This window comes from Sphaeramia orbicularis, chromosome 20 (assembly GCF_902148855.1).
Source record: "Sphaeramia orbicularis chromosome 20, fSphaOr1.1, whole genome shotgun sequence".
NCBI lineage: Eukaryota > Metazoa > Chordata > Actinopteri > Kurtiformes > Apogonidae > Sphaeramia > Sphaeramia orbicularis.
In genome coordinates, this window is record NC_043976.1 from 39,482,007 (window position 1) to 39,504,817 (window position 22,811).

Consider the following 22,811-nt stretch of genomic DNA (forward strand, 5'->3'; position numbering starts at 1 on the left):
TATTTGGATAAAGAGCAAACACCCTGTATTATTATATAGATGGTGATGTCAGCCCTGTGATGAACTGGCGACTTGTCCTGGGTGTACCCCGCCTTCGCCCCTGTGTAGCTGGGATAGGCTCCAAGTGACCCCCGTGACCTTAGTGAGGATTAAACGGGTTCAGAAAATGAATGAATGAATGAATGGATGGTGATGAATCACTTAAGAAAGGTTAAATAGAGAGAAAAATTCATTTGGGAACTGCCACAAAAGTAGCACTGGGTCTTTATGGGTTAAATGTACCTTCTGAATTTTCTTAAAAACATGTTAATCCAATGAAAATTTACAATTCCAGGGCTCTTTGGAACACGAAGAGGGTAAAATCCTTCGCGTTCAGCTAGAATTCAGTCAGGTGAAGGCTGAAATTGAGCGAAAACTGAGCGAGAAGGACGAGGAGATGGAGCAGGCCAAGCGTAACCATCAGAGGGTGGTGGACACTCTGCAGAGCTCGCTGGAGGCGGAGACTCGCAGCAGGAACGAAGCTCTGAGGATTAAGAAGAAGATGGAAGGAGACCTGAATGAGATGGAGATCCAGCTGAGCCAGGCCAACAGGCAGGCAGCCGAAGCCCAGAAACAGCTGAAGGGGGTCCACGCCCACCTCAAGGTAGAGCGCATCATCTGCACCAGGGCTGTCAAACTCAGTTTAGTTCAGCGGCCACATTCACCTCAATTAGACCTCAAGTGGGCCGGACCGCTAACATAATCACAGTGACAAAAGTAAAGTTAAATTATGTCAATGTTTACATCTAGAAAGTTTCCTTAAAAATCTGAATAACATGGACAACCTGAAATGTCTTAAGAAAAACAGGTGCTTTTAACTATATTCTGCCTCAGTTTGTCATTTACACACGTACATTACAACTTACTTTACAATTACAAAAACACAAAATATTTACTAACAGGCAAATTATTGGTAAAATTGCATTTAAATCTCTGAAGACATTTCAGATTGTTCATATTTATTCAGGTTATTCACATTTTTTGATAAAGGAAAGTTTGTTGATGTAAACATTTTCATGTAATTTTACTTTTTTTTTTTTTTTACACTAAAACAATGAGAACATTTGCGGTTGTCATTATTTATAGGTTACTAAGATAGTATTTTACTGGACTGACCCACTTGAGATTGTATTTGTCTGTATGTGGAACCTGAATTAAAAGGATTTTGACACCACTTAAGTTAATATCTTCAGTGTAATTTTTGCATTTCACAAATTTATCCCAAGGGCCGGACTGGACCCTTTGGCGGGCCGGATTTGGCCCCGGGCTGCATGTTTGACCCCCGTGATCTACACAATGTCCACATGGAGCTTAATGGTACAGTAGTAACCAGTGCTAGGAGTAACATGTTACAAAAGTAATCCATTACGGTAACTGATTACTTTTTACTGTAATGCAGTAGTGTAAGGCATTACGAATCAATTTTTACCTCCACCAAGGAGGTTATGTTTTTGCCAGGGTTTGTTTACTTGTTTGTTTGTTGGTTGGTTGGTTAGTTAGCAATGTAACTGAAAAAGTTATGGATGGATTTTGATGAAATTTTCAGGACATATCCGAAATGGGAGAAGTAACAAATGGGAATGATCTGGATCACTGTCTGGAACCAGGAATTTTTAAAAGGATTCTTTATCATATGGAGAAGGGGATATTTTCAACATATGTGTTTGGAAGATGTTACCTGTATGTCATGTACTAATGTGCTCTTCTACTAAACACACATATATATATATCGGTTGTTAATAAATTGCATAAATTGAATAGTTCAACTAATATATTTGTTATTTTTATATCTTGGCAAAACATATGAAATAGAGGAAAACACAATAAAAAAGACGATAATATCAATGCTAAGGGTCTAAGTCCAAAGTCCAGGTATTATTTTTAGTAGATCACAGCATGGGAGAAAGTGCTACCTTGGCGGAGGTCTGCGCTCTCTGAGTGTTTTTCTAGTCAGTAATATTTTACTCCGTACATGTTCATTAGTATTTGCGTTACAACACACTTTTCGTCCATAATTTAAAGGTAGGGCAGGAGATCCTGGAAAAACAGTCTGAGCAAGCGACATTTTGAAAATACACAATTCAAAAGTCCAAACCCTTTTCTTCAGACTTCCCCCCAAAGCCATGCCTCCATTGTATTGATTGTACCTGTGGGGGAGGGGGGGACAAATAGAATACACCATTTATAACAAGAGTCTGTAACTAAAAGGTAACAAGAAAAGCACTTGGAGAGCGCAGACCTCCACCAAGACAGATCTGCCCCCCCCCCGATCACCACCAAAATTTAATAATTTCTTCCTTGTGCCAGTATCAACATTTCCTGAAAATTTCATGAAAATCCGTCCATAACTTTTTTTAGTTATCTTGCTAACAAACAAACATGTAAGCAAACACGCAAACACACAAAGCAAAGTGATCACAATACTTCCTGGTGGAGGTAATAAAAGAGTCATGTAACAGATTACAATTTTAAGATGGTAATATTGCAAGATGAGGAATTACTTTTCAATAAACAATCCTTCACATCATAATTTCAAACCCCATGGAGGCAGAAACAAACAAAACGAAAAAGGCCCAAGAACTGAGCCTTGTGGAACACCAAAAAGACAAGGCCAAGGCTAACAATTTATTTTTTTTGCCAGTGAGTGTTGCTTTCTATTTTGCTGTCATTTAATTCCAGTAAATTTTTGTTTCTTTCAATGTTACCACTAAAAAGGCAGTTTATAATACCTCAACATCATCTTGTGTCATCTGCAGAAAAATTCACATCATTATCGCAGATAATTTTACCAAGTTGAGGCAGACACAAATAGAACAGTAAAGGCCCAAGAACTGAACCTTGTGGAACACCAAAAAGACAAGATCAAGGCTAACATTTTTTTTTGCCAGTGAGTGTTGAATCAACTTAAGAGTTGTAAAGACATGACATAAAGATTGGCTTGAGACTCAAGAATTTCGTGAAACATTTCACACTTGAATTGAATCACTTGAGTAATCATCTACGATACAGTGGATAAGTCTGGAATAAGTCTTTACAAACCTGGGGACAATAGCAGCAGCTGTGTGCATTAAAAAAGCCAGTTCCGAATCAAAAACAGCAAAGTTGACTTCCAAGTTTACTTAAAATGTGTTATCCTGCTCATTTGTACCAATTAGAAGAATTTCATTTAATTCAAGAAAAAATAGTTTCTTCCACTGTTACGTACTAGAAAAGAGTTAGTTTTATTTCTAGTTTATAATACTTTAACATCACATGTCAGCTGCATAAAAAACGATAATTCACATCATTATCCCAAATAATTTTACCAAGTTTGAGGCAGATATAAATAAAACAGTAAAGGGCTGAGAAGTGAACCTTGTGGAACACCAAAAACAAAAAAAAGTCCTTTGCTATGTTCAAGCGTATGTTATTCTTCATCTACCTTTTTCTCAGGACTCTCAGCTGCAGCTGGACGATGCCCTCCGAGCCGGTGAAGACCTTAAGGAGAACATCGCCATCGTGGAAAGACGAAACAACCTGCTGCAGTCGGAACTGGACGAGCTGAGGTCTGTGGTGGAGCAGACGGAGCGAGGTCGCAAACTGGCCGAACAGGAGCTGCTGGACGTCAGCGAGCGAGTCCAGCTGCTGCACTCCCAGGTTCTCCAAATATCTGCAAAGTCAAACAATGGTAGGTCCGAATCAGTTTGGAGATTCAGACGCTGAACCTGGTCTGGTCTTTACGTAGAACACCAGTTTGCTGAACCAGAAGAAGAAGCTGGAGGGAGACTCAGCTCAGCTCCAGAATGAGGTGGAGGAGGCGGTGCAGGAGTGCAGAAACGCCGAGGAGAAGGCCAAGAAGGCCATCACCGACGCCGCCATGATGGCCGAGGAGCTGAAGAAGGAGCAGGACACCAGCGCCCACCTGGAGAGGATGAAGAAGAACATGGAGCAGACCATCAAAGACCTGCAGCACCGTCTGGACGAAGCCGAGCAGATCGCCATGAAGGGAGGCAAGAAGCAGGTCCAAAAGCTGGAGGCCAGGGTTCGTACTCACACCTCAGCCAGAAGATCTGACCCTGTGGTTCCTGGTGCTGTCCACTCATTTGTCAGTTTATACAAAGTCAAACCCTCATCTTATGTCCTCATACTGAACAAGTCCACCCAACCAGGCCAAAACTTTAGGTCATTTGAAGATGATTCTGTACCATATGTCATGTTTAGATAATTAACGTCTAAAAGAATAGATGAAAAGTGTTCATCAGATTTACTTTAGTCTCCAAAGGATACATAATACAACAGTAATATGTGACTGTACTACTACTACTGCTACTACTACTTCTACTATGACTACTACTACTATGACTACTTCTACTACCAGTACTACTATGACTACTGCTATTATGACTACTACTACGACTATATCTACTACTACTACTGCTACTAATAATAGTAATAACCATAAACAGGTGGTGCCAAGTACAACAAACCCCGCCCCTTGCATGTACTGTAGTTTATTTTGGCATTGATCCAGCTGATGTCATCATGTCTATGTGTGTGCTGATGTCAGCGTATCAATTGCCTCCAAGGTTGAAGTGAATTCGGCCATGGCTCAGGAGATGGAGTGGGTCGTCCAATAACCAAAGGGTTGGTGGTTTGAATCCCTGCTCTGTCCTAGTCAGTCCATTATGTTCTTGGGCAAGACATTTCACCCACCTTGCCTCCAGTGTCACTCACACTGCTGTAAGAATACGTATGAATGTTCGGAGGGGCTGTTCGGCGTGAACTGGCAGCCACGCTTCCATCAGTCTGCCCCAGGGCAGCTGTGGATACAGATGTAGTTTACCTCCACCAGAGGGGGAATGTGAGAGCGAATGAATAATGGATCAATAATGTAAAGCGCTTTGGGTGCCTTGAAAAGTGCTATAGAAATCTAATCCATTATTATTAAATTGAAACAAAATTGATGTTTTTATAAACATTTGAAATTTCACCCATTCTAAGAAAATGGGAAAAAAAAAACATTTAAATGTAATCACATCTATTATGTGTCACTGGCAATCTATAAACCCAATCTGGTATGAATTTAACACATTTTTAGTTAACACTCTAGCAGCAAAACTGACTAGAAAAGCACTCGGAGAGCACAGACCTCCACCAAGGCAGATCAGTGGGCCCCCCCCATGATCGACATCAAAATTTAATCATTTGTTCCTTGTGCCAGTATCAACATTTCCTGAAATTTTCATCCAAATCCATCCATAATTTTTTGAGTTACCTTGCACATGGACAGACAGACAGACAAACCAACGCCTGCAAAAGCATAACCTCCTTGGCGGAGGTAACAAACAAACAAAGAAACAAACCAAACCAAAAACAATACCCCTTGCCTCCCCTTCGGGGGCGGGGTCATAAAAAAGAAAAAAAATAACACTGAGAAAATAGATTGAAAAGCAGTTGAACACAAGACAAAGAGGGAAAAAAAATTTAATTAAATTAAATTAAAAAGGAAGAAGAAGGGAGCATGTGTGTTTGGAGAATGAAACGACTTTAGAGTGATTGTTAAAGTCATATATTCCACATGCATGGGGTGTCCACCAGCTGTTTCCACACCACTGTACTTTAAAGTATTCAGATGAACATGAAGTCCTGCTTCATTTGAGTCTAACGTCTGTTCACCTGTGTTCATCCTCTGTTCACCTGTGTTCATCCTCTGTTCACCTGTGTTCATCCTCTGTTCACCTGTGTTCATCCTCTGTCTGTTCACCTGTGTTCATCCTCTGTTCACCTGTGTTCCTCCTCTGTTCACCTGTGTTCATCCTCTGTTCACCTGTGTTCATCCTCTGTTCACCTGTGTTCATCCTCTGTTCACCTGTGTTCATCCTCAGTCTGTTCACCTGTGTTCATCCTCTGTTCACCTGTGTTCATCCTCTGTTCACCTGTGTTCATCCTCTGTTCACCTGTGTTCATCCTCAGTCTGTTCACCTGTGTTCATCCTCTGTTCACCTGTGTTCATCCTCTGTTCACCTGTGTTCATCCTCTGTTCACCTGTGTTCATCCTCTGTTCACCTGTGTTCATCCTCTGTTCATCCTCTGTTCACCTGTGTTCATCCTCTGTTCACCTGTGTTCATCCTCTGTTCACCTGTGTGTCCTCCTCAGTCTGTTCACCTGTGTTTCATCCTCTGTTCACCTGTGTTCATCCTCTGTTCACCTGTGTTCATCCTCTGTCTGTTCACCTGTGTTCATCCTCTGTTCACCTGTGTTCATCCTCTGTTCACCTGTGTTCATCCTCAGTCTGTTCACCTGTGTTCATCCTCTGTTCACCTGTGTTCATCCTCTGTTCACCTGTGTTCCTCCTCAGTCTGTTCACCTGTGTTCATCCTCTGTTCACCTGTGTTCCTCCTCAGTCTGTTCACCTGTGTTCATCCTCTGTTCACCTGTGTTCATCCTCTGTTCACCTGTGTTCCTCCTCAGTCTGTTCACCTGTGTTCATCCTCTGTTCACCTGTGTTCATCCTCTGTTCACCTGTGTTCCTCCTCAGTCTGTTCACCTGTGTTCATCCTCCATAACCCGCTGTCGTCTTCACCTTCTGGTTCTGTTCCAGGTCAGAGAGTTGGAAACCGAGGTGGACCTGGAGCAGAGGAAGAGCACCGACTCTGTCAAAGGCATTCGCAAGTACGAGAGAAGAATCAAAGAGCTCACCTACCAGGTACACGCCGACAAACAACTGCCCCTTTTCCACCGCAGGAAACTTTCCACGAACTTTTACTTTACCGGGAAGTTTGAAAAACCTCGAAATTACTCAATAAAAACTTTCCTTCAACCCCAAACTTACCTTGAAAAAAGTTCCTAGTAAGGGCCGGGGACTTTAGAGATTACTTAGAATTCTTGGGGGCGGGGCTATGTACTGAAGAAAGCTGATTGGTCGAACATACTTGCAGCATTTCCACACTTACATTCACGCACTATAGCTTGTGTGCGGCTGCAAACTTAATAATTCTATTTCTACAAACTTCACTTTTTTATATTTTAATTATTTGGAAAATGGAGAAAAAGAAGAGAAGCTACGAAAAGTTGACGACTTTCCATCTGAAGCGTTTTTGTCTCGCTCCGACAAAAGTGTTACATCATCTATCTGTGCATCCAAACCCATTAACCCATAAAGACCCAAACATCCACTGACGACCAAAACCATCTACTGATCTAAACTGTTTAATTCCTGTTGATCCACTAATCCTATCAATACATGTAAATAATTGGTGTAAAATACAGTTATTCATCTTTTCGTGGTCATCAGATATGTCCCATTTGGACGTTCAGATGCTCCGTAGTTACCATGGAAACACCGTCATCTTCTACAACATTGGTTCACCAGTAAAACCCATGGAGTTGGATCAATGACAGTGGATGGACACACTGGGTTTATGTTCAGTTAATGAGAGATTTGAGTGAAAAAGCCACTTTTTCTTCACTTTTCTCTGGTTTTGATATAATAACCTTTGAATTTACTCTGAGTTTTAATGAACACTTACATGATCAGTGAATGAAATATAGGAAAATACTTAATTTACACTGAAAAAACTCATAATAAAGAGGATAATATTGCAACAAATTAGGATAAATCACTTAAGAAAGGTTAAATATAGAGAAAATTTTATTTGTGAACTGCCACAAAAGTACCACTAGGTCCTTACACTGGAAAAAATCTAAATCTTACCAAGTGTATTTTTCTGATTTCTAGTCCAAATATCTCATCACACTTAAATAAGACATAATCGCCTAAAGAGGAACTTTTCAGCGAGGTCTAAGAACTGATTTTTAGACAATAGATCTGGAAAATCTTATTTCAAGAAATCTTACCAAGATAATTTTCTCTTCTTCCATTGGCAGATTTTTTTTTTTTTTGCTTAATTCAAGATTTCTTTGCTTGAATTAAGCAAAAAAAAATTGAAAATTGAAAATAAGCGGGACTCGAAACAACCGAGTGTCATTTGAAAACATTTTCTGAAACTTTAAGGTGGAAACGCAAACCACACAGATTACCAGGGATTCTTTTACCCTGGTAAATAATTTCCTGGTAATAAAAGTTCCTGGGAATCAGGTGGAAAACGGGCTAATCACAAAGACTCACAGTCACAACAGAGAAGGTAAAACAGCTTCTGTCAATGTGTGGAACAGACGGAGGAGGACAAGAAGAACCTGAGTCGCCTTCAGGACCTGGTGGATAAACTGCAGCTCAAGGTTAAATCCTACAAACGATCTGCAGAAGAGGCGGTGAGTTCACATCCAGATGCTTATTGGTGAAATTCAGCACTTTTTGCTTCTACTTTTACTTTAAAAACTTCTTCTTCACCCTCCAACCTTTAAGATGTGGATCAGTGACCAGTTTTACACCACCTGACACTAGAGAAAGTCCGCTATTCTACTAGAGCACAGGTGTCAAACATGCGGCCCGGGGGCCAAATCTGGCCCGCCAAAAGTTCCAATCTGGCCCGAAAGTGCAAAAATGAACCTGAACAGTCCAGGTTGTTAAAATGATTTTGGTTCAGGTTCCACATACAGACCAATGGAATCTCCAGTAAAAATAACAACACAATAACCCATAAATAATGACAATGACAAATTTTCTTTGTGGAAAAAATTGAAGTGAAAAAAATAACATTACACTGTGAAAATATTTACATTTACAAAACTATCCTTTCACAATAAAAGCAAATAAATACATAAATAAAAACAAAGATGAACAACCCGAAATGTGCAATTTGAACAATATTCTGCCTGTTACTAAATGTTTTGTGCATTTATGGATCCACTGTCATCTGTAGTTGTGTTAATATTATAATAAGAGATGGAATATTGTAGAAATTGTTCAAATTTTAGTTCCAAACCCCAAAATTTTAACAATATTCTGCCTGTTCACAAATGTTTATGTAACACAATGTGTAAATGTACATGTATAAATAATAAGTCGAGGCATAATATTGTTAAAATTGCACTAATTTTTCAAATGAAATTTCTGTTTTTTCAGGTAATTCACATCTTTTTTGTAAAATGTAAATATTTTCATAATTTAATTGGGGTTTTTTTGGACTTAAACAAAATGAAAAACTTAGATTTGTTATTATTTTTAGGTTATTAAGTCATTATTTTACTGGTCGGGCCCACTTGAGGTCAAATTGGGCTAAATTTGGCCCTTGAACTAAAATGAGTTTGACACCTCTGTACTAGAGGGTGTGTTCAGAAATTCTATGATATATGGAAACCTTTTCTGATGCACATAGAGAAGCTGGATGTCGCCCATACTGATGTTTAGTCAGACGGACCGTTGATTATAGAGACATTAAAGCCAATCTGCTAAAGGGTACAGTGACCCTTTTCTTTTTTGTATTATTATTATTATGTTTGTTTTTTTTTTTTAGGGGTGGGGTTCTGTTGGAACATGGGTGGGAGGCGGGGGGTGGGGACTGTTCTTGTTTGTATTACTTCATGTCTGAATCACAGCTCTGTAGAGTCCCTCCATAAATACCAATAAAAAAAAGACTGTACAAAAAAAAAACTTCTTCTATTGGTGTTTCAGGAGGAACAGGCCAACGTGAACCTCAGCAAGTTACGCAAGTTACAGCACGAGTTGGAGGAGGCGGAGGAGAGGGCGGACATCGCAGAGTCGCAGGTCAACAAGCTGAGAGCGAAGAGCCGCGACTCTGGTGCTAAGGTCGGTCTACGGCAACGCAACTTTTAAATATTTACTGAGATAAAAGAGAAACTAGTGTACCGTATTTTCTGGACTATAAACCGCTACTTTTTTCTCACGCTTTGAACCCTGCGGCTTATACAACGATGCGGCTAATCTATAGAGTTTTACGGGCTAACGGCCTCCAGGGGGCGCTCTAGCAGGAAGCGCAAACGCAAAACAGACAAGTGGAAGAGGTGAAGAGGAGAAGTTTTAATCTGAACTTTTAACAGTCATTTTGTGTGTCATGCACAAACCCTCATCATAGAAAACACAAAGAAATGCATATGACGCAGCTTTGAAGTTCAAAGCAATCGATGTGTTTGTAAAGAAGGAAATAGAGCTGCAGCACAGAAGAGACAACAGAAGAGAGACGTAGAAGGAGTGTGACGAAGCCTTTCTGAGGATGTTCAGCTCCAGCACTGAAGAAGACGACTGCAGCGGTTTAATGAGCAGAAGGAAGATGAAGATACAGATCAATGACTTTTCTGTTTTTTTTAACCAGCCGTTTTACTGCCGTGTTACACACTGTAAAAAAAAACAAAAAAAAAAAAACGTAAAAAAACGGTAATATTCCGGCAACAGGGGTGCCAAAAAAATGCTGTAAAATAACAGAAAATAACCATGTCATAAAAATACAGTAATTTTCCATAATTAAAATACAGTTTTTTTGCCCTAACTTTACATGAGATTTTGAATTTTTTTTTTTTTTTTTACTTTTTAATGTTTAGTAAAGAATATTTACATGTATTAAAACAATCAAATTACCTATATATAAATAAATAAATAAATAAATAAATTTTCAGTGAGACTCATTTGTACAACCCACTGATAAAAACTGTATTTGGACAGTTTATCAGTGCTTGTACATGTTATACATTCACAAAAATACATTTATTCAACATTTTTGTTGTGAAACCTCCTGTAAATAAACAAGACATTTGTCAATTAACAAACAAGTCTTGTTAAACTTACAGAACAAATACGTCTTTTACGGTTAATTGTCATTAATTTTATCTCATTTTATTTATTTATTTTTTTACAGTATTAAACTTTAAATTAACAGTTTAATCTCATAAATAGAAAAGAAATATTTATGAAATCATGATAAATTTGCAAATGTATTTTAACTGTATTTTTCTGTGAAAAAGGAAAAAATTTCTTTTAAAAAAGTGGAAATTTTATAGTTACTCACAGTTACAGATTTTTTCGTGTTATTTTACATTTGACATGTAAAATCACAGTCTGTTTTTGTCATTTCATTGATATTTTCCTGAATCTTAAAAATACCGGAAAAATCTGTAAAATAAACAGAGAAAATTCTGTTAAATTACAGATTTTTTTTACAGTGCAGGCACTGTTTGGAAAAAAGCAGTTAAAGTATGTAAATAAATATTTAAATCATCTTTCTGTGTAAATATCCCATGTTACACCTGCAGCTTATAGTCAGGTGTGGCCTACATATGTACAAATATTTTGTTTTCTTTTAAAATTTGGTGGGTGTGGCTTATATTCAGGTGCGCTCTATAGTCCGGAAAATACAGTATGTTCACATGAATCTGTGGAGGAAAAATGAGGTAATATGGTGTTTTTTCTCTCTTTTACAGAAAGCACACGATGAAGAGTGAAGTCTGAAAACGGAGCTGTCAGGACTTTAAATGTAGAGTTAGTGTCTTTATTCTCCATGAAACATGAGCAGAATAAGGAATAAATAGAGTTAGTGCACTGCAGTTTTCATGTTTTCTGTTGTTTTTTTCACTGCAAACACAAAACTGAGCTACAACTGGTTTAAGAAAGAAAAAAAACAAAAGGAAGACATGACCTGACAGTCCTGGGCGATAATCTGATGGATGCTCTGTTAAAAAATAATGAGAATAATAATGAACAGTGAAGTTCTGAAGAAAATAAAATGAAAATGTACAGAAAACAAAAAAACAAGGAGGAAATAAAGGAAAAAAACTCTAAAGAAGAGAACATGTGAATTAGAATATGTCCAAAAAAACAGTGGATTCATGAAGTACAGATTTATCACCGAAATGTGTGAAGTTTTATAAAAAATTAAAAAGAACTGACGTAATAATGCACACATGTAACAAAGTATAGATGAAAAAATATAAACACAACAGTAAAATATAAAAGAGTGTGGAAAAAAAATCATTTCATTCTCTAAGAAATTGAACCACATTAGTTGAACTGAAACGACTCACATGTGAAACACATTCATCCAGTAGAGGGCAGTGTTGTTCAGTATAAAACCAGAGAATGGAGGAAACGAGAAGGAGAAATAAATTACACTGGTCAACAACAAATTTATTGTTTAAGTTTTTGGAGCTGATTTAGGATCATTTTGGTGTGCTGAATCCAAAAATCGCATTAATTTTGCTCAATCAGGTCAACTTTCTGAACTATGCTACATATTGGCTTTTTAACATTTTTGCTTACATTTATGGGCATTTTCACATCATATGATACAAAATTCTTTCATATTTCTTGCAATAAACGAGTTCTGAAGATTTTACTTTTGCCAATTTATGATTAATGTTTTTTTTAATATTACAGGTGAATGAAATGGCTTCGACTAGAAGATCTTGCAAAAATAAGCCTGACGTATTCTGCTCCATCTGCGGTGAATACACCATTGTACCTAACAGGAATCCTGTTAGAAAATGAATTTTTTTTCTCTTACAACCCATTTTGGGTGAGAACTACATAAAAAATCAACTGATAAAGTCACAAAAATGTAATCAATTTTGCGAGAAGATCAAATTTTTCAAAATCAAATTAGCAAAAAAAACTGACCTGATTGAGAAAAACAGATGTCATTTTTGGATTTAGCGAAAATGCAAAATGGTCCTAATTCAGTTGAAAAAACTAAGACAACTTGCGAAAAACATTTTTTTGTAACCCAGTGTAATAATGGACGGATGAACAATGATTTAAAGAACAAATGATTCTGTTAATATTGCAAAACCTTTTATTTTTTGTACTTTCAATATAGAATTTAAGGAAGTATACTAAGAGGCAACAGAAATGCAACATTGAGTTTTTGTGATATTAATTTGAATTTTTCATAATTTATTGAGCAACATCAATTTGTATCATATTCTGTATCATTCTGTTGGAATAACGCCGACCCCATGTGCGCCTATTTTCCCTACAGACGTCCGTCAGCACCAAACCCACATTGGCACGGTATGACCGGATGCCATCCTCTCGTAGCCAACGTCGCACTGTCCTGGAGCTGATAGGCCTTTGGTGATGTCCTATCGTCTCTGCAGCAGTACGGGTCACTGGCAGAAAACGGTCACGCAGGCGCATGACTTGTCGGTGCCCATCCTGTGCACGGGCAGTAACATGTGGTTGGCCGGGTCGTGGTCTGTCCGCCGTTGCACCTAAGCGTGGCGTGGTGACCGTCTGTGACAGCTTGCATTTTTCCTCTGGGTTTTTATAGCCTTGGCTAGTTGAGCAATATTCATCAAAAGAACTCATTAAAAATTTTTCAAATAATGTCAGATCGAACCACTCCTGAAAAATCAGGGATTGGCACCGTCCACCACGTGATTTTAATGCCTGAGCTGAAAAATGTGGTTCCATTGTTTCAATAGTCACCAGTGATTGACAACAAATTATGTTTTGTGTACATAGTAGTTGCATGCAGTTTTACTCTATATTGTACTTTGTTGCGTTTCTAATGCCCCTTAGTATAACTTTGCACTTCGGGAAAAACATACTTTTATAAAATTTGGAAGCTCAGAACAAAATATATAAAGAAAAAAAAAATCAAGAGTTCAAGAAAAAGACACATCCACCTTTGTGTTTTTCTTCCAGTGTAAATTAAATGGACGCCTCGTGCTGTGAGTTTAAAACTGTTTTCACTCAGGATGACACACGATGGAAAACAGCACAGATGACGTAACCAGGCCTTTCCTACATGAGGTCATACTAGTGTGAACGTCTGCAGAAACACTTCAGTTCTGGAATGGATGTTCTATCTAATCACTGACACAAGTATTTATCTGAAAACAAAAGGCCACACCCACCTGAATAATGTCAAACAGTCGAGCTGCCCCACCTACAGCAGATCGAATCTAACACACAACTGTGACTAACGCAGACCCAGAAGAGCTCCTGCACTGGAGCGTCAACACGACAGCCCACAGCCGCTCACACACCTTTCACTGACAGCGTCACACGTCCAACACGCCTTTCACTTCTTCAGTCATGTACGATCAAAGCTGACACTGAACGGTGATGTCCTCCTGAAACCCAGGAAAGGGAAAGTTTGGACTTTTTTACATTCAACTATCGTCTTGATTTGAAACTGCACAATGCCACAGTTTTTTCAGATACATTTTTTTTTTTTAAATCTTTGTATTCATTTATTTATTTTTTTAATGGGATGTCCTTTGCAGTAGACAGCATTTTTAACCCTTTTATGCATGAATTATGAGAAGCTTATTCAAGATTTTTTTTTCCTGGCTGTTTTTATTCCTATTTAGGCATGAAAAAAAAAAAACAATGTGATTGAATTTTTTCTATGAACCTATTTTTCATGGAGTTACAAAAATATCCACTCAGCTGGACACCATGTGTTTAATTCTTGATGCAAAAAAAACATGCATTTACAGACTGAAACTATGAAAAATTTTTTTTAATGCTGCTAATCTGATGTTTTCTCACATTTTTAACATAATATAATACTAATTATTCACGCCAATAATATGCAATAAAAAAAAAATTGTTAAAAAAAAAAAAAAACGTGTTGATTACAGTCTAATAACATTTAGCAATTTTTTTCCACTCAAACATGTTACTGCGGATGAGGTTTATCAAGAACAGGAAAGTTACAGTAATGGTATGAATTGCTTGAATTTAGCAAAAAAAAATAAAAAATCTTGAATCAAGCAAAAAAATCTGCCAATGGATTAGGTGAAAACTATCTTGGTAAGATTTCTTGAAATCAGATTTTCCGGATCTATTGTCTAAAAATCAGTTCTTATATCTCGCTGAAAAGTTACTCTTTAGGTGATTATGTCTTATTACCTCCGACATTACGTTTTCATCAGGGTTTGTCTATTTGTCTGTTAGCAAGATAACTCAAAAATCAAAGATCCAGATTTATTTTGCATTTACTACTTTGCCTCAGTGTTTAGTTCAAGACTCATACAAACTGCGCTCTCAATCATGAAATTTGGGATCATATCGACATAAAGCTACATTCAAAAGTCAGCAAAAACTTGAAGAATGAGACTGACCTCATGAAATCGCGTTGTATGTCACGTCAGTTCTTATGGCTTTGGCGTGCTATATGTACACATTTGTCCTTTTGCATATTATTCAACGCCATTTGATCACGTGTCAATTTAAGCCAAGATCTCCAGTTCACACATCTGTAACTGCTAACCCAAAGTGCGTAGTATTTGACGCAGCATGAACATACACGCGAAAAGCTTAAATTGCGTACAGATAACATGGCAATTTAAAGTGGCGTGTATATTTACGCGATTTCATGGTATCAATGTTGAAAGAACAGTGAAAACATTCTAAGTGTACGCTAAAAGTTAAAACAAGAAACCACCAAACATGAATTCTTAATAGAAATATTACATTTATTTATAAAATAGATATATTAAGACTTTAGATTCTCACTGTGCAAATATTTAAGTCAGCAAATAAGATCAGGCACTGTATATAGCACTCTAATATCTGGTGACAAATGTTAATATATTATATAATGATTATATTTTATCCCATAATCCAAAAAAAAACGCAAAAATTTGCATGTTTTAAAAAATGGCTACGAGATTTACCTGTACCAGCTTTATGCTTACAGCATTTACAACAATTACTTTCAATCTTCAAATACAGAAGAAAAGACGATTTAAGTATTATTTAGCACATTTATGCACATGACCTCAGCGCTTTATGTTACGTAGAAGGAAAAAAATGCAAACCTACGTACAAGCCTCATCTGAAAAGCTCGACCTCACACAGTAGTTTCATGATTAAAACAACTACACGATGCAGTTTCCTCACAAATGCCATGCAAGTGTCCACACTGAAACTGCACAACGATAATCTGTCGTCCCGATGCTGTACATACATCACACTCTTTAAATCTAAGACAATTATTTCATGCTGAATCATTTAAAGGTGCTGGAGATTTTTCGTGACCACTTTTTCATCAGATCTGTGGAACCTCAGTCACATCCTCAGTATCAGGAATCTGTTCGTCTGTCTGTCATTACTCACCTGAATCTCTTGCATTACGGTGAACAGTTTCTTCGTGCCGTCCACCAGAAACAAACCATGTGTTTACAAACGAGCCGGGAGGTCACTCGGGCATCTTTGGAATTTTTGTTGCGACGTGCATTGTGGGAAGTGAAAACTCGTGCAGCCGCCTTACAGCAGCAGCTGGAACAGACACGATCGGAAACAGCTTCCCTCTGTGCATATTCCTCCAGCTGTTTCTGCGTTTCTGTGTTTGTTTCATCCATATAACACCATATGGTCGCACTGCCGCTGTCAGGTGGCTGCGTGAACCTCCGTTTCCCACAATGCACGTCGCGACAAAATTCCAAAGATGCCCGAGTGACGTCCCGGGTCAATCTGTAAACACATGGTTTGTTTCTGGTGGATGGCACTAAGAAACTGTTCACCGCAACGCAAGAGATTCAGGTGAGTAAGACTTCCAGACAGACGTCCAGATTCCTGATACTGAGGATGTGACTGAGGTTCCACAGATCTGATGAAAAAGTGGTCACGAAAGTCTCCAGCACCTTTAACGTCTTCTTGACACAACAGTAACCACCACTTTTAAAAAGCCGCACCACAGATCTCCAAAGACAAAATAGAAATAACAGACGTCACTTTACACATCTCCTTTCTTTTAAGTCTCTCCTTACGTCCTGATAAAGTCCAGAACCCCAAAGACTGAACAGAAGAACGGAGTCAGAGCAGCTGGGCTCTTCTTTTACAGTTCCGTCTCTTTATCATCCTCTAGGTAATACTCGTCATCTGTTGTTGTGTCTGAGTTGCTGTCTGAAGACTCATCGAAGGTGCTGAGGCTGGAGATGTAACCCCTGGAGGGCAGATGGCCTCTGGGGGACTGGTTGTCCTGTTGTCGTTCCGAAGAACTGGGGAACGTAGGGGAGGAGAGTCTGGGAGGTTTGGATATGCGTCTGGGCACCGGGGACAGAGGAGGGGTCGGAGGGGGGGTCGGCGGACCTTCTGTATCCCATGGAATGTGGTCAATGCTCATGTCGGGGCTCCAGGATGTTCTGATCGGAGCCGGTGGAGTCGTGGCACCTCCTGAGCCACAGTTTGCCAAACGCCGGGTTAGTGATCGAGGAAGAGATCTTGACCTCATTTTACCAGGGTCACTGGGGAAATACGCCCCTCGACGGTCACCAGTGGGCTGGCGATCATATTCCGTGGTCCTGTCAGACGTCAAAGCCCAAGGATCCAGATCGTCAGTGTGTCGACAGGACAAAGCAGATTCAGAGAGGTCACCGACACTCATGAACCTAGATCCAGTGGAGATGCGTCCAGGTCCGGATGGTCGACTGGACAGTACTGAACTCACAGAGAAAGACCTCCCCGGTTCAATGCCATACTTCAAGTCTGCATAGGAGGTTGCCAAACGCTCCTGGTTTGGATCTGGACTTGCGCTCGGAGGACCGGTGGACGCTCTGCTTCTTCTGGAACCCACTAAGCTGATGCTTTCTCCAGGCTCACATGGTGATGAGGATCTGTGGCGCTGCAGCTTTGGGCTGTAGAAAACACTGTCGTCCAAAACGTCTGGTGAGGAAAACAGGGATACCGGAGAGAGTGAGGAGAAAGGGGAGAAGGGGGATCTGGGGCTGGATGTGGACTTTCTGAAGGCAGCAGAGGTGTTGGAGCTGGGCTCTCTACAGGAGAGGAACTGGTTTGGTGGTTTATAATCTACTGCGTCACTGTTCAGCTCAAACTGGTGTAATGTCGGACTGTGTTTTTTCAGATGAGCTTGGGTTTTGCTTTCGTCAAAAGCATGTTGCTGGTCTGTTTCAGTGTCTGACGGTTCTGACCACATGGATGGTTTATCTCCTGCCGTTGCGTTTCCTCCAGGTGAAGCTGGTATGAGTGTGTATCTATTTTGTGCCCATTTCTCTTTGTCCTCCATTTCCTTTTCATCGTTCTTCCTGCCGTCTTGTTCGTCTGGTGTTCTACTAGCACCGGTGCCGCTGATGTCACTCAACTCGCTGACTGAAGGGGTCTGGGATGCCCGCTTCCATTTCCATGGAAACGACAGCTCATCATCGGTTGACCGCTTCGTGCTGAACGTCTGCTTCAGCTTGTTGAGGACTTGGTCCATTTTGTTGTTGGCCTTGCCGACCCTCTCCGACTCTGATCTCGATAAACCGGCGCTTGGCGTGCTTACGCTTTTCTTCAGAGCAAAACGGCTTTTCTTTGGGCTTTGTTCGTTATTACTTTCTACTGAGAAAAACCTGCTTTTGCCGATTACGCTCTCCTTCACTCTTCTTTTGCAGTTTTCATCAAGCGACTGGCTTTCTGTTGAGCTGCTACCGCTGGAGCTCTGATTCGACGGACTATGCGATTCCCTTGCAGGTTCTTTTCTCAGAGCCGTTTGTGGATGTTGACTTAACTCCATCTCAACTGAATTCGGTGTGTTTCCTGTATGTTTTGAAGGTTTATTTGTGGTGTTCTTGCGGGGACCTATACCTGTATTTTCTTTGGATTTAACACTGTAAACCAAGGTCTCAGTTACGCATGTTGAGGATGTGGTAAGTGTCGCATCATCCTGGACATGAACCCGGTTATCAACGAGTAACACTTGGCCATTCTGACAGTCTTGGCTGCAACTTTTAATGTGATTATTATTGACTTGATCATTGTTGTGCAAGAAAGTTTTGTTTTGGAAAGGCAATGGAAGAAGTGGGGGTGGACTGATTGGCATTCGAGAGTGCTTGGTTATAGGTGTGGTCGTGTCGGCAGCCGGATCTGTTCGCAAAGAGAAACTGGACGTATAATTTGATTGAGAGGACTGCTGTGGGAAGAGGGGGGACCTTGCTGGTTTAGACTTAGTTTCTCCTTGCGCCGACCTGGTAGACATTAGAGCCGAGTAGGGTGGCGAACTGTAACGATGCTTATAACCACATGAAAAGTCAGGAGGCAGCGACAGAGGAGCAGAGGAACGAATCTGAGCTGTGCCGGACTCCACCGATAGCGTCCTTCCCTGTCTGGGGGTGTTCAGGTCCTGATTTTCATGGTCAAAGCTGACGGTGGCACCAGATCTTTCTCTAGATGTGAAATCTGCTGAGTCGGACGATAAGGAGCGGTACTTCTCGCTTCTTCCCACCTGTATACTGGATGCCTTGGGGATTGGGGAAAAACGAGGGGTTGCGTTTGTGGTTAGACTGCCTGATCTTAGAAAGGAGAAGATGGATGGAGACTTGACACTTCGTGGGGACATGGGGGGAGGGTTGGATGGAGATGGTTTCTCTGTTGATTGCTGCAGATCCACCGAGTCCTCCCATGTTACTCGTCTAACTCGTTTCACCTCGACTTTGGGGTGTGATTTTTCTGAACCTCTGTCTGAGATGCTGGAGAACGTTCTTCCCTGCTTTGGACTGCATGTTTCTGAGTAGCTGGGGCTGGTAATGACAGGGGTGGGTGGGGGGGTTAGTAGAGAAGAGACAGTAACAGTGGTGGGAGATGTTAGAAAGGAAGGACTAGCTGTAGTTGTTACTGAATGATGGCTGGTGGTGGTGTTGGAGAATGCCGGAGAGTAGTTAGTATTAGAGAAAGTCCCGACTGTGGGCATCAGGTTGGACATAATTTTAGGTTGGTAAGATTTAGGCACAGCTGCATAGCTTCGCTCAAAGCCAAGAGGTGTGAGGCTGGACCCTTTAGATGACAACACTGACACCGGAGTGTCAGATTGGGATGAAGCATGGATACTAGTCTGGGAAGAAACTGGATGCGACTGAAAGGAGGGGACGATTTTAGCATTTTGGACCAGATCGAGACTATTGTTGAAAGTGTTATGAACAGAGGGAGATGGTTTGGTAAAGTTGTGAGAGTCCCTGATTTGTGTCATGGTGGGGGTGTTGTTAGTTTTGGGTGTACAGTGATTATTTCGGTAGCGGCTGCTGCTCTCAGTGGGTGTATTTGAGCTTTGGAGATTCAGCATAGTAGGTGGCAATTCAGTTACGTTCACAGCAAATGAACCACCGCTTACATCATGTTTGTTCAACTCTTTGCAGTGACTCAGCACCGTTTGTCCTGCAGCTCTACTAATTTTAGAAGTAGACAAAACATCAGGCAAACTCTGAGGGGCTGGCATTTGGGCGTTGAATTCTGAGCTGTACTGGCCTTTGACAGGTGAATCCTCTGCATTTTTTTGTCTTAAGTTGTGGGTCCCTCCCTGTGTCTTCACAACCAGGTTCATGTTACCTTTGCCGACTGGTTCTGCCGTGTTATTGTTGTCTCTATAATTGGGGAACTGACTATTAAACCTTTTGTTGTTTGTTGGACTTGGAGAGCCTGTGGCATTATTATTATTTCTACAGGGTGGGACTAAGGGTGTGTTTGTCTTGTTTTTGATGTTGGTTGTGTCGCTGAGACTTACAGGGGAAGTGCCATCCTGAGAAATTTGTTTCCAGTAGGATGTGGGTGCCATGGTGGCCCTCATAGGAAGAGAATGGGTTTTTAATAGTGCAGACCGGTCATATGGAGAATGTTTAGGTGTGGGGACTGAGCTTTGTGGAGGCTGGTTCAGGCTGTTGTCTGAACCCTGTTGTATTTCTGACGATCGCCTGCCAATAAATGTCTGTTTGGAGCATAAAAGGTCGGGATGGGTGGTCTGAGATTGTTGGGTAAAAGGAGTGTTTTCTGCATTTTTGTTAATGGGTGAAGCTGAAAAGATAGTCGTTTTATAGATGCTTCTTTCTCCGTGATTTGTGGGCGACGGGGAAAGCATAGGCCCGGAGTCAGTAGTCCGATTTGAAATGGATGTTGGTGAAAGGAGGGGCTTAATCCTCGGCTGAAAGGTTTGGGAAAGGTGAGTTGCGAACATCTTCCCCTGCTGATCACTTTCTGGAGAACTCAGAGGCTGTGGGTTCATCTCACCCAGAGAGGGGTTTTCATTGGAACTCCTGCAGTTGGAGTTGAACCTCCTTAAAGACAACAGTAGACTGCTTGTTGTCGGTTTTGAGCTCAAAGCTGAGAGTCTGGATTGTGGTGACCTCTGTTCGTTTGAGTCCAGGGACATGGGAGACACTGGAGACAGAGGAGATACAGGACTTGGACTAAATACGTCTGTGTTTCGTTTGTTCGTCCTGACAGAGTTCACGTCCAGCGAGACAGACTGAACCATTTTCCGCTTTGATTCGTAGTCCAGACTTGCGGGACCGCTCTTAGACGACCAGCCCACTGTGTTCCTCCTGGTAGCAAGAAATGGGAGATGGTCGTGGGTTTCCAGTCTATCCGCCAACATCCTATCACAACCACGTTGAGTCTCTTGAAATGGTCCATGAGCATGGTTAGCCTCAGTGCTACTGGGTCTGTTTGTTCCATCTGGTAGCCCCCCCTGGGCTTCTGGAGACCCTGATCCATCTAGTCTTTTGTTCCGTCGAAGTCGGCCGCTCCAGTGTGGCGCCAAGACCGTAACCACAGTGGACGACAACATGGCTGCAGGGTGTTTAGGGGGGTTCTGAAGATCTGTATGGTCCTTCAGGTCTTCCTCTAACTCAGCTGGTCCAGAGTCAGTCCTTTGGGGCTGAAGTCCACGATGGTCATTGGTCTGATGTGGTCCACAGTCACCGCTGGAGAAAATGTGACTTAAACCAGAGTCACATCTGGTCTTTAGGCCATTGAAGACGGGTTCTTCTTCCTTCTGGACAGGAAGTGGTTTCGTTGATGACTGATGGTTGGTGGCTACTGATGCTGAGGCGTCACTTTGTCCATTAACCTGTTGAAAGAACACAACATTACTGCAGATCATGTGTCATTTTTCAAACAACTGTGTTAATTATTAATAGTTTTCCAATAAAAATAAAAATATTAAATATGTATAAAACGCAATAGACTCAGATACACCACTATACAACCCGATATTCACCAAAAGCAAGTGGGAGACATTTATTCATCTGTTGTTACATTACATGTTAATTAAATTGAATTTGTGTGACTGAACTTGTTTATTGTCTTTACATACAGTCCTACACAGAAGTCTTATTCCATCTTTATCGTTTTTCCTTTTTTTGTCTGTGAATTAGATTCAACCATGTTTTATAAAATTTACAGATTCAGATTCAGATCATGCAAATATTTCTTGAAGACTGACAAAAGCATATGTGTGGACATTAGAAATTTACTAAACCAACAAACCTAATGTTGGACTAGGACTGTATATACACATATGTACATAAAATGAAAATGTTCCTGCCCCAAAAGGGAAGATAAATAACATAAATATTTATATTATAATATTTATATGTTATACTTCCTTCCACTCCTTTTCAAATGTGCAAATGAAGTAGAGCTGCAACCTATTAATTGACTCAAAGTGATCCAAAAAAATCATTCAACCACAATTCTTCTGAATCAAAGCTTTGTTTCCTTAATTTCTCTGCTGTTAAACATTGGTTTCACTGTTGTGTTTCACACAGACACTTATTGTGACGCACAAAGAAGCTTCAATTCAGGAAAACTGCGATAGAATATTTCCCTTAAATGAATTTGAGTCGATTAATCAAATCGTGAATTTTTGCATTCACTTGAAGCACCTAATCGATTAATCGGTTACAGCTCTAAAATGAAGTCGTACTTTGTTTTCATGTATATATACAGGTTTTTGTTTTTTGTTTGTTTTGTCTTCTTATCCATTTCATTTGTCAAGACTAAGTAGGATTACTTTGTTTTGTTGCATATTCAACATAAACTAAACTTATATTACATCGTAAAAAATATATTTAAATTACTGTAATGTAAACTAAATATGTAACTAATGTGCATCTATAACAGATCTGTAGTTTGCAAAATCTGGTGGAAATTAATTTGCAT

At 40.2% G+C, this 22,811-nt stretch overlaps 2 protein-coding genes across 3 annotated transcripts in view; one reads left to right on the plus strand and one right to left on the minus strand.

Annotated features, from left to right (window-relative positions):
• LOC115411206 (myosin-7-like) overlaps positions 1-11,374 on the plus strand; it is a 43,283-nt gene extending 31,909 nt beyond the window's left edge. The window contains exons 31-37 of the mRNA XM_030123198.1: positions 335-643; positions 3,472-3,675; positions 3,764-4,060; positions 6,621-6,725; positions 8,195-8,290; positions 9,594-9,728; positions 11,354-11,374. Coding sequence (XP_029979058.1) covers positions 335-643; positions 3,472-3,675; positions 3,764-4,060; positions 6,621-6,725; positions 8,195-8,290; positions 9,594-9,728; positions 11,354-11,374 — 1,167 coding nt within the window. The remainder of the gene's footprint in view (positions 1-334; positions 644-3,471; positions 3,676-3,763; positions 4,061-6,620; positions 6,726-8,194; positions 8,291-9,593; positions 9,729-11,353) is intronic.
• Positions 11,375-16,309: 4,935 nt separating this feature from the next.
• Positions 16,310-22,811, minus strand: part of LOC115411207 (uncharacterized) — a 40,332-nt gene continuing 33,830 nt past the window's right edge. Inside the window, exons 5-6 of one of the 2 annotated variants that reach the window (XM_030123200.1) lie at positions 20,186-21,717; positions 16,310-20,128 (exon numbers count right to left, since the gene is read on the minus strand). In XM_030123200.1, coding sequence (XP_029979060.1) covers positions 16,720-20,128; positions 20,186-21,717 — 4,941 coding nt within the window. In that variant the 3' untranslated portion in view covers positions 16,310-16,719. Of the gene's footprint in view, positions 21,718-22,811 lie in introns of both variants that reach the window. The other variant, XM_030123199.1, reaches the window with a different exon arrangement.